At 40.4% G+C, this 11,660-nt stretch overlaps 4 protein-coding genes across 4 annotated transcripts; 2 read left to right on the top strand and 2 right to left on the bottom strand.

The window, feature by feature from the left end:
* Positions 1-1,888: 1,888 nt before the first annotated feature.
* Positions 1,889-2,395, top strand: AK88_04109 (uncharacterized protein; the record flags this gene model as incomplete). Its single annotated transcript, XM_012481719.1, has 1 exon — positions 1,889-2,395. One exon carries the CDS (start codon positions 1,889-1,891, stop codon positions 2,393-2,395), a length of 507 nt encoding a protein of 168 aa, XP_012337142.1.
* Positions 2,396-2,780: 385 nt separating this feature from the next.
* On the bottom strand, positions 2,781-5,037 carry AK88_04108 (uncharacterized protein; the record flags this gene model as incomplete). The annotated part of the gene is made up of 7 exons (XM_012481718.1): positions 2,781-3,008; positions 3,216-3,286; positions 3,512-3,674; positions 3,920-4,044; positions 4,206-4,269; positions 4,446-4,630; positions 4,782-5,037. The coding sequence occupies 7 exons, from the start codon at positions 5,035-5,037 to the stop codon at positions 2,781-2,783; spliced, it is 1,092 nt and encodes a 363-aa protein (XP_012337141.1).
* A 1,237-nt stretch (positions 5,038-6,274) lies between these two features.
* AK88_04107 (uncharacterized protein) lies at positions 6,275-8,143 on the top strand (the record flags this gene model as incomplete). Its single annotated transcript, XM_012481717.1, has 1 exon — positions 6,275-8,143. One exon carries the CDS (start codon positions 6,275-6,277, stop codon positions 8,141-8,143), a length of 1,869 nt encoding a protein of 622 aa, XP_012337140.1.
* A 1,125-nt stretch (positions 8,144-9,268) lies between these two features.
* On the bottom strand, positions 9,269-10,531 carry AK88_04106 (uncharacterized protein; the record flags this gene model as incomplete). The annotated part of the gene is made up of 1 exon (XM_012481716.1): positions 9,269-10,531. The coding sequence occupies one exon, from the start codon at positions 10,529-10,531 to the stop codon at positions 9,269-9,271; it is 1,263 nt and encodes a 420-aa protein (XP_012337139.1).
* Positions 10,532-11,660: the final 1,129 nt, after the last annotated feature.

The following is an 11,660-nucleotide window of genomic DNA, read 5'->3' as shown; positions in this document are numbered from 1 at the left end:
CGGTGATCTAAGTGTGCACGTGTGTACATAAGTTTTTTTTTTGTTTTCCCCATCTGTTCAGGGTGTGTGAGCTCCACTGATCAAACGGTTATGAGCAGATACAAATAAATATATATATGTGTGTATTTTTTTTTTTTTTTTCCTGTGCGCTTGACCCACTCTGACGCTGCAGAAGGTGGCTGGTTGCCTAGGATCCCCTGTGACGTTGCACACCGCACGCAACGTGTGCGACCATGCAGCCTCCCTTTTCCACATGTACATACATCCAAGCACCAACGTTTTGTGAAGTAATCTGAGCAATGAGGTGTGCCCTCCCGATTTTTTCACTCGGAAATATTTATCTTGAGGGATATTTCCCCCTACCTGCACAAGTACTCAAATAGGAGGTCCTTTCCAAACTGAACGAAGCGCCCTCGCGAGGTTACGAACCTTTTCACTTGGGTATCACCATAAAGGGTACAACATACCATTCTCATATGTGCGTGTAGAGGGGGGGGGTGCCTTATGCCTTTTCAAATGCGTCCTTCTTTTGCCTCACGGGGGAATATCCACAAGCGGAGTGTAGGATATACTGTTGGGGCCTTTTCACAATTGCGCAAAAATGGTATTTACCTAATTGTAGAGTTTACCAAATGGGGAAGCTGCGATGATGAGTGGGGTGGAAGCAAAGAGGGAACGATGATGCCGGTTTGTTCCTTTAGCACATAATAACTCTCATTCAGGTGTCGGCACATTTACCGCATAAGCACGGGATGGATGGTCTCGCCGAAGCTGTTCGGTTACGTGTGTACGTATGGCTTTTGTGTAGCTTCTTGCCTTTTTTTTCCCCCCAATTTAATAGTGTCTACTTATTCGTCCCTTTAAAACAGAACAATTTAACCCCCTCTACACACTTTCCCCATTTTTTCGATTAAAAATGAGTTCCCTTTTTTTTGTCACATGTTTGGTGGTGTGGCAGTAATATGACGATCAGGTGTTTTTTTTTTTTTTTTTTTTTTTTCCTACTTTTTTTTTTTTTTTGCGTGAATTTTTAAAAGGAAGGTTTAATTCTCATCGTGAGTGAGTATATGTTTCCACACACATATCCTCTTCACGCTGGCACAGTTTTACACAAATTGTTTTTATACATGTGGCATGCATACGGCAATTGCAGTGAGGGTGGGGGGCGACACACAGCATCAGAATCATTCACTAATCAAGTAAATTAGAAGAAATGGTAGAGCTGAGCAATAATATAGCGAGGTCGTGTGAAAAAAAAAAAAAAAAAAAAAACAGCGAGGTGAAGGGAAAAAAAGCAATGCGGTGCAGCGCAATTTCGAAGACGTGGGAACAATGATGAATGGGATGGAGATAAAAATAAGGAAATGAAAAAGTAGCAATTTGATCGAAAAATAAAAAGTATAAAATAGGCAAATTGGGAAATAATCACCCATTTTCAAACATCAAGGAAACTACACAGATAAATGGAAAAATAAACGGAAGACTCGGGAGACATAGTGCGCATGACATGGTATATATTACTTATCCTACTCTCAGCCGCTTCACAAAAAAAAAAAAAAAAAAAAAAAGAGGTAGGTGAACACACATTGAGGCACGCCACGTACGTGTAACAATCATGTGTATTGGGGATGAGTATGCACAGAGAGAAATAGCCCTGAGAGTGTGAACAAACGATTGTTAAGAATTTGCGAGACGCTTTTACATACACAACTCGAACAAAGCGAGACATACACTTTTTTTTGGCGACCTATTTTTGTGCGCAAGGAGACATATAGCCCATTGGGGTAAAGGGAACATTTGCGCGAAAGGTGAGCCAAAATTGATTACACCAAATAGACTGCGCCACAGCGTCACGTAAGTCGAAGGAATAAATAGAAGTACGACAGTCATGGTCCAGGAGAATGAAAAGAAAAAGAGGAAGCTGTTTGAGGACGCGCCCAACTATGACGCCAATTTTTTATCCAATTACGTAAATGAGTTAAGCATAAACCACGTTGGTTTGCCCGGTGTGGGTGGCAATGAGATTAGGAGCAACGATATATGCGCCGGTCAGTTGGGCACAAATCAGCAGTACGGTGGCGGGATATGTGTAAACCATATGGGGGGGACCCACCTGGGTGTGAATCAAAACGCATTTGATGCACAGGTGGAAAACAGGAAGGATCACCCCTGCGTCAACGAACCCCACAACTGCAACAGCGTCCACTTCAACAAAAATGTGCTAATCAATAGCATCGACGTACTTTTAAATTTTATAAATTATAGCTGTCTCAATGAAAGCATAAAGCATGAAGTCCTTTATGACAATTTGTTGAATTTGCGTTTTCATATCCTGAGTTTAAATGACGAAAAATTCCACCAGAAAAAGATAACTGAATATTTTTTTAAAATGTAGGACACGCGTGAAAGGGTGGTGGTGGTGATGGCATTAGCCAGGTGCTGCCTCTCCCTTTTCCTGCATTCCGTGTTATGCGTTCCTTCCTGTGCAAAAATTAACTCCTTCATCAATGGCATAACAGCGACGAGGTCGGTTAGCTGGGCGAAGTGGTCGAAATGAGCCCACTCATTCGCATGGTATGAATGAGCAACATGCCACAGCCTTGCTCGTCGTCTGTAAACTTTTGAATGTCCCCGTTTATCCCTCCCCGCACCACTTTGAACAATTTTGTTAACTATTTTTTTTTTTTTCCTTCTTTTTTCTTTTTCGTTCTTCATTTGCCTGTCTCTTTCACTTTTTTTTGCCTTTTTTTCTGCCCTTAAATTTTAATTGCGCTGCAAAATTAACACAAATTTAGCTTCGTTATTATGTAAACTCTAATTGTTTGATCCAACGACGCGAAGGCACAGAGGCCCAACTTGTTGATGTTCCAGTCGAAAGAAATTATGGGTTGAGTGGACACTTTGAGAAAATTTAATTTTTCCAATTCGCCTACAACGCCCCTTTTGCATCCCTTGGTTTCGTCAAAGATGTGGTTTTTCTCAGGGTTCAAATATTTGTAGAGGACAAGCTACAGAGGGGGTAGAAAGTGCACACGCATGTTGGGTGACGACGTGCATGTGTTTTTGCATGTGTGTTTACGTGTGTGCCGGCGCGCTTATATGCTCAGTCGACGCATGGTGTGCCCTCTCAGGAATGCACATTATATGGTGGCGCTTTGGCATTTTCCTTTGTCTCAACATTGACCGCCCCTTCGCGGCATCCTCCCTCTTTTAACATTTCCGTCACCTCCCAAGGAAGCAAAAATGTCCCGGTTTTGCGGCAAAAAGGGGGTTCCCCAACATGTTCCTTTAAAAGGGGGAAAAGCCATATGTACGATTTCGTTTTGCACAGCTGCCTTTTTTACTATAATGCGCTGGGTTAAGAGGATCGCTCGTTCGTTAATTTGACTCAGCTACAGGACAGAATTGACTGTCCCATCGACTTCTCTATTAGCGACACATGTGACATCATGTATACGTACTGTGCTGCCTTTCAGTCGTTGCTATACTTTTTTTATGCAACAAAACAAACCTGAAACAATCTGGTCCTTGCTGTAGGCATATCCCACATCTTCACTATACACATCCATATTGAATATGTACATGTTTCCCTCCAAGGTGGAGCAAATTAACTTGTTCATTTTCGTGTCTTTCCTGTCGTAGCTCACTGCGCAAACGCCATTATTGACGTTGACCTTGCCGAGGAGTAAACAGAAGCAAAAAAAGAAAAAAATATATTTGTTATACTAGGTAGTAAAAGGGGAGTACCTACATCGTATGAGCACACACATGCACTAAACATGTGGAGCGATAAACTGTTGCCCAAAATAAGGGAACCCATGCGCAGGTAAGATACATCCATTTATTTGCATATATATATGTGTGCATGTGTGTGTAACTAGGGCGGAAAAAAAAAAATGCTCGCCCCTCTGCTGCCTACCTCATGTTCCACTGTCATCATTTTTAAGTCGAAAAACTTGATGTCCCCATTGTCATATCCTGCACAAAGATTCAGGTTTTCTTCGCCTCCCCCAGAGGGAGATTTTACTTCTATGTAGTTGTTTCCTGTTGAAGGCGGTGGAAAGGGTGTTTATGGTTCAGGGGAGGGCTCATAAAAATGAGAATCTTAGCCCATTTGAGGACACACATTCCTGTGTTAGGGTAAGACTATACGTTTAGAGGGATTGATATGCCCTTGTTGGACGCACGTATCGAGTAGCTCTCACCTGTCGCAACACACCAACAGTCAGGGATGTAAGCCGAGTCCTTGGGTGGCTCTAAACTGACAACCTGTGGAGGGGTGTGCGGGGGAGTAATACGTGGGGCCTTTTCACACGTGATGGTGTAACGTGGACGTGGGGGTACGCGTCATGCGACATGCATGATGCGGCCGTCCTAAGGGAGCCATTATGAAACAGCCACAAAATGAAACGTGGCCTTTTTTTTTTTTTCTTCATATAACTCACTTCATTATTCGTTCTGATATCGAATATTTTGACAGACCCATCCCTACTGGCACTGACCACTAAATTATTGTTTTTGTAGTTTTTACATTCTACTTTGTTTATAAGTTTTGTGTGCTTTTTTATGGTATAGTACGGCGTGGACATGCGGTTAATATCGTACAGAAGTATTTTTCCGTCGAACGTACCTGGCGGAGTTGAGTTATGTCAGCTGTGGTTGGTGACGCATATGGGGGAAGGCACATACAGGAGGAGAAGTGGGCTTAGGGAGGAACCCCTACGAGTGGATGTACCCATCGCACACTATACCCCAAACGCTCCCCGTGGCTCCGGTCTTACCACAAGCAATGGTGTACCCCCCGGAGTAGGAGAAAAAGGGGCTGATGGTCTTTACCCCTGTTTCTGTTGCATGGTCAGAAATACAGGTGAACTTTCCCTTATTCAGGTTATACACATTTATGTACCCTTTTTTATTTAATTTTTCGCCGACAGCGAGAATGTCTGACTTGCCGTGTACCCATTTCACATCGTAGACGGTGTCATCGAGGGGGTGGTTTATATGCTCAATAATTTGTGGCTTATTTTGGGCGTTCATTGGGTATGCGTGATGGTGTACGCGGTGGAGGCGTTTGTGTGTGAGGGGTAGGTTTGGAAAAGTTCGTCGTTTCCGCAGAAAGGCAATTCCTCTGCTTCGTTACTTTTTCATTTCGTTGTATATATGCATGGGTATTATAATATGTGTGTATTTGGTTTTTTTTTTTTTCCAATTTTTGTGGACACACAATTACGTGCTCATAAGAACGTGTGAGAATTTTGTTTTCTTTTGAGTTTTTTTTTTTTCCCTTTTTGTTCAACGCAGGGATGCAGTTAACGGTGTGAGTTTCTATCCACCCCGCTGTAAAAATGGCTGCATGGTTTTGTCCCTGATAACGTAGCCATTTCTACACGTGTCCATATTTTTTTTTTTTTTTTTTCTCTCTTTGGTCAATATGGGTGCCATATGCACATGTGAATTTTCCTTTATGGCACCTTTGCTACGGTGTGATCATCCCGTTGGTTTTCTCTATGGTGTTGATAAGCCGATTGTGGGGGGAAGATAAACATTGCGTGGACAATGGTAGCTCTATGTGTGGAGGGAAAAAAAAAAAAAAAAAAAAAAAAGTCGTCATATGTATGTTAACCGAGTGAAAATTCCAATTTTTTTTTTTATTCCTCTATTGGATGTGTCCACAGAATATTATGCTTGTTTAACTTGCCCATGACGAGATACGCCCCCTCCCCATCGACGTCGCGTGCCTTCCCTTTAGCGGAGCGTCCAAAGGAAAATCCCCTTTTTTCCCCGTGAACAGTGAAATAAATTAAATCTTTTTTTTTTTTTTTTTTTTTTTTTTTTTTGGCAACTTCTTTTGGAATTTCCATAAGTTGATAATAAATGGAGGGGGGCATTACGGGTTCCCGTATGCGCAAAGGGGCAGTGATTTTTATCCCCCCCACCACAACTCTCCTCCCCAATTCGTACATATTCATCGGTCGGGTGTGCGAAGGAAAAAAAAAAAAAAAAAAAAAAAAAAAGGAAACACTGTACGCTATGCCATCGCTGCGCGATTCAACACACCCGTTGCGCTTGAGTTGTGCGCTGCACAGTGGCAGGCCATGCCGCCCACGATGACCACAGGGGGGGCATTTCGGCCGTTACATTTCAGCCAGTCCTTTTTTTTGTCGCCCCAGCTTCGCTTTGCTCCTCAAGATTTATGGCTCCAATAAATGTCTTGAACGTCGCGGAGAAGCCATCGGTTGCGTCGGCAATCGCTAACATCTTGAGCAAGGGGAAAATGCAGAAGAAAAAGAGTTGTAGCAAATACAACCCAGTGTTCACGTTCAACTACCAGAAGGGCCACGAAACATGGTCTATGTATGTAACTTCCGTGACTGGGCATTTAACGGAGCAAAAGTTTGATGACAAGTACCGCAACTGGGTGAACACAGATCCCCAGGTGTTGTTCGACGCAGAAATTACCATCTACGTTGAAAATGATAAAAAGACAATAGAAAATAATTTAAAGAAATACTCCAAGTTTTGCAATGTGCTAATTTTATGGCTGGATTGTGATAGGGAAGGAGAGCATATCTGCTTTGAAGTCATAAACACCTGTTTCGTGATGAACAGATATATAAAAATTAAGCGTGCCCAATTTTCAGCTGTGACAGAGAAGGACATCATTCATGCCATTAACAATTTGAAGTACCCTAATCGTAATTTAGCTCACAGTGTAGATGTACGTAGAGAAATTGATTTAAGGATGGGTTCTATTTTTACCAGGTTCCTCACGATTAGGTATGAACATTTAGTGAAGACTCAGACAAGCATTATTAGTTATGGCCCCTGCCAATTCCCCACCCTGGGATTTGTCGTAAACAGGTATATGGATATAAAAAATTTTGTAAACGAATACTATTGGTCGATTAAGATGCAGTACTTGTGTGAAGAGGGGGGTACTAAATCAGGTGATGAATCAGAAGAGAGTATACAAGTGGGCAAGAAAAAAAAACCGAAGAAGAAAAAAACGAAGAATAAAATTCCCACGGTTGATTTTACATGGTCGAGGATAAGGTTGTATGATCACCTGGCTGTGGTTCTGATTTACGAAGAGCTGGTAAAAAACCCTCTATGTACGATAACCAATATATACGAAAATGAAGTGAAGAAATACCGTCCTCTTCCTCTGAACACTTTGCAAATGACCAAGTTGGTGTCTAAGCACTTCCATATATCCTCCAAACAGTGCATGAACATTGCGGAGAAGTTATACAATAAAGGGTTCATTAGCTACCCCAGGACAGAAACCAATTACTTCCCCAGCAGTATGAATTTACGAAGCATTGTGGCTGAGCTGAAGAAAAATGATGTGTTCGGTTACTATGCTAAGAAATTATCTGATGAGAACCATTTTAGAGAGCCTAGAAAAGGGAAGCTAAATGATAAGGCTCACCCACCTATACACCCCGTTAAGAATATGTACAAGACAGACCAGGTAGAAGAAAAAGAATGGTTGATTTATGAATTTATTTGCAGACATTTCTTAGCTGTATGTAGTGATGACGCAATTGGATTTAACAGCAAGGTGGTTGCCAGTATTGGTAAGGAGGAATTTTTTTGTAAAGGATTAAAAATTGTAAAAAAAAATTATTTAGAAATTTATATATATGAAAAATGGAATGATAAAATGATACCTCCATTTCATATAAGCCAAGAATTCCATCCCTACAGTTTATTAGTAGAGGAAGGAATCACACAACCCCCCAAGTACCTGTCTGAAAGTGATTTACTCTCGCTGATGGATAAATATGGGATAGGGACTGATGCGACAATGCATGAACATATAGAAAATATTCAAAAGAGAAATTACGTGTTTAAAAATAATAAGAATTTGTTTATTCCGACCAACTTGGGAATCGCTCTTGTGTTGTCATATAAGAAATTTAAGGACATTGGGATTGACTTGACGGATCCGTCACTGCGCGCAAAGATGGAAAAGGATATGACTTTAGTTGCGTCTGGCACCAAGGATAAGGACGAAACGATACGAAACTACATAGACATAATGAAGTACATTTATCAGGAGATGTACAACCGGATAGACCTTCTCGACGAGCAGATTACGTACTACTTAAGTAGTGCCGCGAAAGTGGACAAGTGCTAATATTGTCCTTATTTCCCCCTTTTTTCCGTTATTTTTTTTTTTTTTTCGTTTGTTTGCACGTGGATGCCACGACTGTGCAGATGTACTTGGCTACTCGTTCTTCTTTCTTAAAAAGAGAGAAAATTTATCCATTCACTAGGGTTATACAATTTGCTTTATTATTTATTTAGTATACCTTTTTTTTAATAACCTACGGTGAGCGTCGCTGCGGGATTATGTGCATACATTTCGCGTCTATCAACGTTACACACTTTGAAACTCTGGGTTTGCACATCTGACGAAGCATTTCCTCGTGCTATTATTCTGTGTTGTGTCTTTTGTGGCCTTAGGAGCCGCGACGCGCTGCTAACCTTTTTCGCTTTATTCGAGGCGCCTTTCGTCGCCACCCCTTTCTGTGTCAATTCTCTCACGCCACGAGGTCTTATGGACATATTACGCATTTGTAACAGCACATGTGGGAGGAACATAATGGGCTAGGACTTTCCCAGGAGAGGTTTCCAAAAGGGGGGGGTAACCATACCATGCACACATGCACACATGCACACATGCATACGTGCAACACATGGTTAGTGATGAAGTTTTTTTTTTTTATAACAAGACAAAGCGATGTTTTATTGAAACTGTATAAATCTTTTATAAAACAATAATTTAAAAAAAAAAAAAAAAACACGTCAGTTTCGACGGTATTGTGATTTGCTATAAAGGGAAAGATGTGCAACATTATGAAGGTCGTTTTTTTTTTTAATTACGGCTTGGAAACGTACATACACGCAAGGTACAGGAAAAAAAAAAAAGGTTAAAAAAAATGTTAAAAAAAAAGGTTACAAAAGGGGTGCACATCTCTACACAGATTTATACACGTGTCATATGAGGACGTATACATGATATAAATTTAAACATATACGTCAGTGTTACTTTATTTATTTATCGCACACATTGCGTGGGGCGACAGTTTGGTAGGCGCACTTGTGCAAGGCTTGCGATGTTGTTGGACCGATTTTCGATTGGCCCGTTTACTTCACGACTAACACCGCTTTGAAAATGTCTTCCGACTGGATGTGCCTCGGGGCAGCGGCCTAGGGTTGCATCCCATCGCCAAGCTCCTTTAAAAAAATCGCTTCGAACTTAGGGTGTGGGAAGTCTGATGATGACAATGGGGAAGAGGTCATAAATGTAGGTGGTCCATATTCCCATAAAGAGACCAAGAAACATAGCAATGACAAGGAAGGTTGAAATAGTTTCAACGTCTTTCTTCTTCTTAGCCTTTTTAAGCTCCTTGACGAAGACCAAAAAGGGCACGGTATTGAACCATCCATTGGTGAAGGCGAGCATAGCCATACAAATGCACTGATGAACAATGTTGGTAAAGAAGGGGCGTTCACAAGCAGCAAGGAGAATAAACCAAGGAATGAATATAAGACGAAGGAAATTCAGGAGAAGTAATTTGTTAAGGGAAAAGGAGAACCATTTAAAAATTTTCATATGACTGAAATTTGGTGGATATCGGCTTACAAAATCGAACACTTGAAACATACCCACAATTAAGGTAACATGATAATCTGAAATGTTGTGGCTCTGTTGCCATTTCTTATGTCCTACACCAGGAAATAATTGTAATGAAAGCCAGTTCACTAAAAATATAGCAAGGATAGCTTTGTAACTGTCTTTAATTAGTTCTAAGTAAGAGAGTCCTTTTTCGTCCTTGTCGTTGTGTTCTTCTTCGTTGGAATTTTTTGCGGAAGACAGCTCTAAGTTATATACACTAAATATGATGGCCAAAAGTAAACACACTTCACAAATGATGAAGAGGTATAATAACTTGGCTTCATTTACTCCAAACTGCTTCTTATCAGGAACAATCTGATCTAGTATTAAATTTATAACAAATATAAAACCTCCTGAAATACCAAACCCTGCTGAGATATACCCACCCATATTTTCTTTCATGGTTGTCCCAATATTAAATGCAATCGTTTGGGTCAGTCCTGCCACTATTCCTATAACTATGAAGGCTATTAGGCAATATGTGTCAAACTGGGTGTCGGTAAAAAATTTATGAGCTATTTGAAACCCTGCACACAATACTGCTAGCCCTCCTAACGTGTACGGCAATAAAATCTTAGGTACGTTGATGAAAAGGGCTACAATGGATGAACAGACTAAACCGGTTATTTGAAATGTGTTGTATTTAAAATTTATATTTAAGCCCAAAGCTGTATTCCATACATTTAATGAACTGAGGCCAATTAAGATGAATGTTAATGGTAAAAGAATCTGTTCATTTTTTATCAACTTGGATCCAACTTTCCCATCCTTCCCTTCCTTCCCTTCCACGTCTCTCTTCTCAATGTCGATCATGGTGTTGGACGAGTCTTTACTTATGCTCATATTGGTGAAAATTTACAAAAGCGAGGGACACTTTCCCTTTATTCGCCTCTATATGGATGGGGTTGTGGGTTCGTTCTTCACTTTGCCTCAAAAAAAATGGGAAGCACCCCGGTTATGCATAACACGTTTTTTTTTTTTGCAATGTGTGCGATCGGCAACTTGCAATATACACAGTTCACACCGCTGTTAATAAAAAAAAAACAACTCAGCGGTATAGCTCAAACGAGAAAAAAAAAAAAAAAAAAAAAAAACCAAGCGATTATAATGTTGGCTTGTTCACGCTACACATAATAGCAAAAAAAAACATTCCCTCAAGGGGTTATCACCCATTATCTGTTCCAATCACAAACGGAGAAGAATGTATATAATTATATACATATGAAGAAAGGAGGAACAAAAAGGGGGAAAAAAGAAAAAAAAAAAAAAATGTTTATAAAAACAGTACACTTGATGTCGCCATGTAAAAAGTGATGGGAAAAAAAAAAAAAAAATCCTGCGCAAAAGAAGAAGCATATAAGAGAGCTACATATGTTCAGATAACATATAAATATATACATGTAATTATTTTGAACTTGAATGATGAGAATAGTTTATTTTCATTTATATTTTTTGCCGCGCCGTGTTTGCTATTTTTTGTGCTATGTAAGAGTTGCGGAAGGGTCTCCCCCCTATACGCCAATTAAAAAGTCATAAGTACGCTACTCTTGGGGTTAAGCATGAACGGGCACTTATGCAAACATACATAATAATGCAATAAAAATATATGACGTAAGCATTTTGCTCCTATGGTCGTTTCATATATGCGAGGCGTCCCGAAAGGCCGAACGTAGGCTGGATGTATACTGGTTCTCCTCAAGCTCACACCGCTTCGACCCTGTTCTCTCAAACACTTATGCCGGAGAGAGCCCGCACCGTATATGCAGGCGGAAAAAAATATAAGCATAAAAAAAAAAAATAAATGTATAAATATATAACATTATTATATACATTTATGATGCACATGAGAATTCGTAATGCTGAATATATAAACGTGTGTTTGATGACCTCCCACCTCCCTTCCCCTGCCCTTAACGCAGCAGCATGCGAGAGTCTCCACGTTTTGCCAAAAGTTAGCCTCATGTACTGATTT

This window comes from Plasmodium fragile (assembly GCF_000956335.1).
Source record: "Plasmodium fragile strain nilgiri unplaced genomic scaffold supercont1.53, whole genome shotgun sequence".
NCBI classification, from domain to species: Eukaryota; Apicomplexa; class Aconoidasida; order Haemosporida; family Plasmodiidae; genus Plasmodium; species Plasmodium fragile.
The sequence above is the reverse complement of the archived record's forward strand: the minus strand, read 5'-3'. Positions and strand labels throughout refer to the sequence as shown.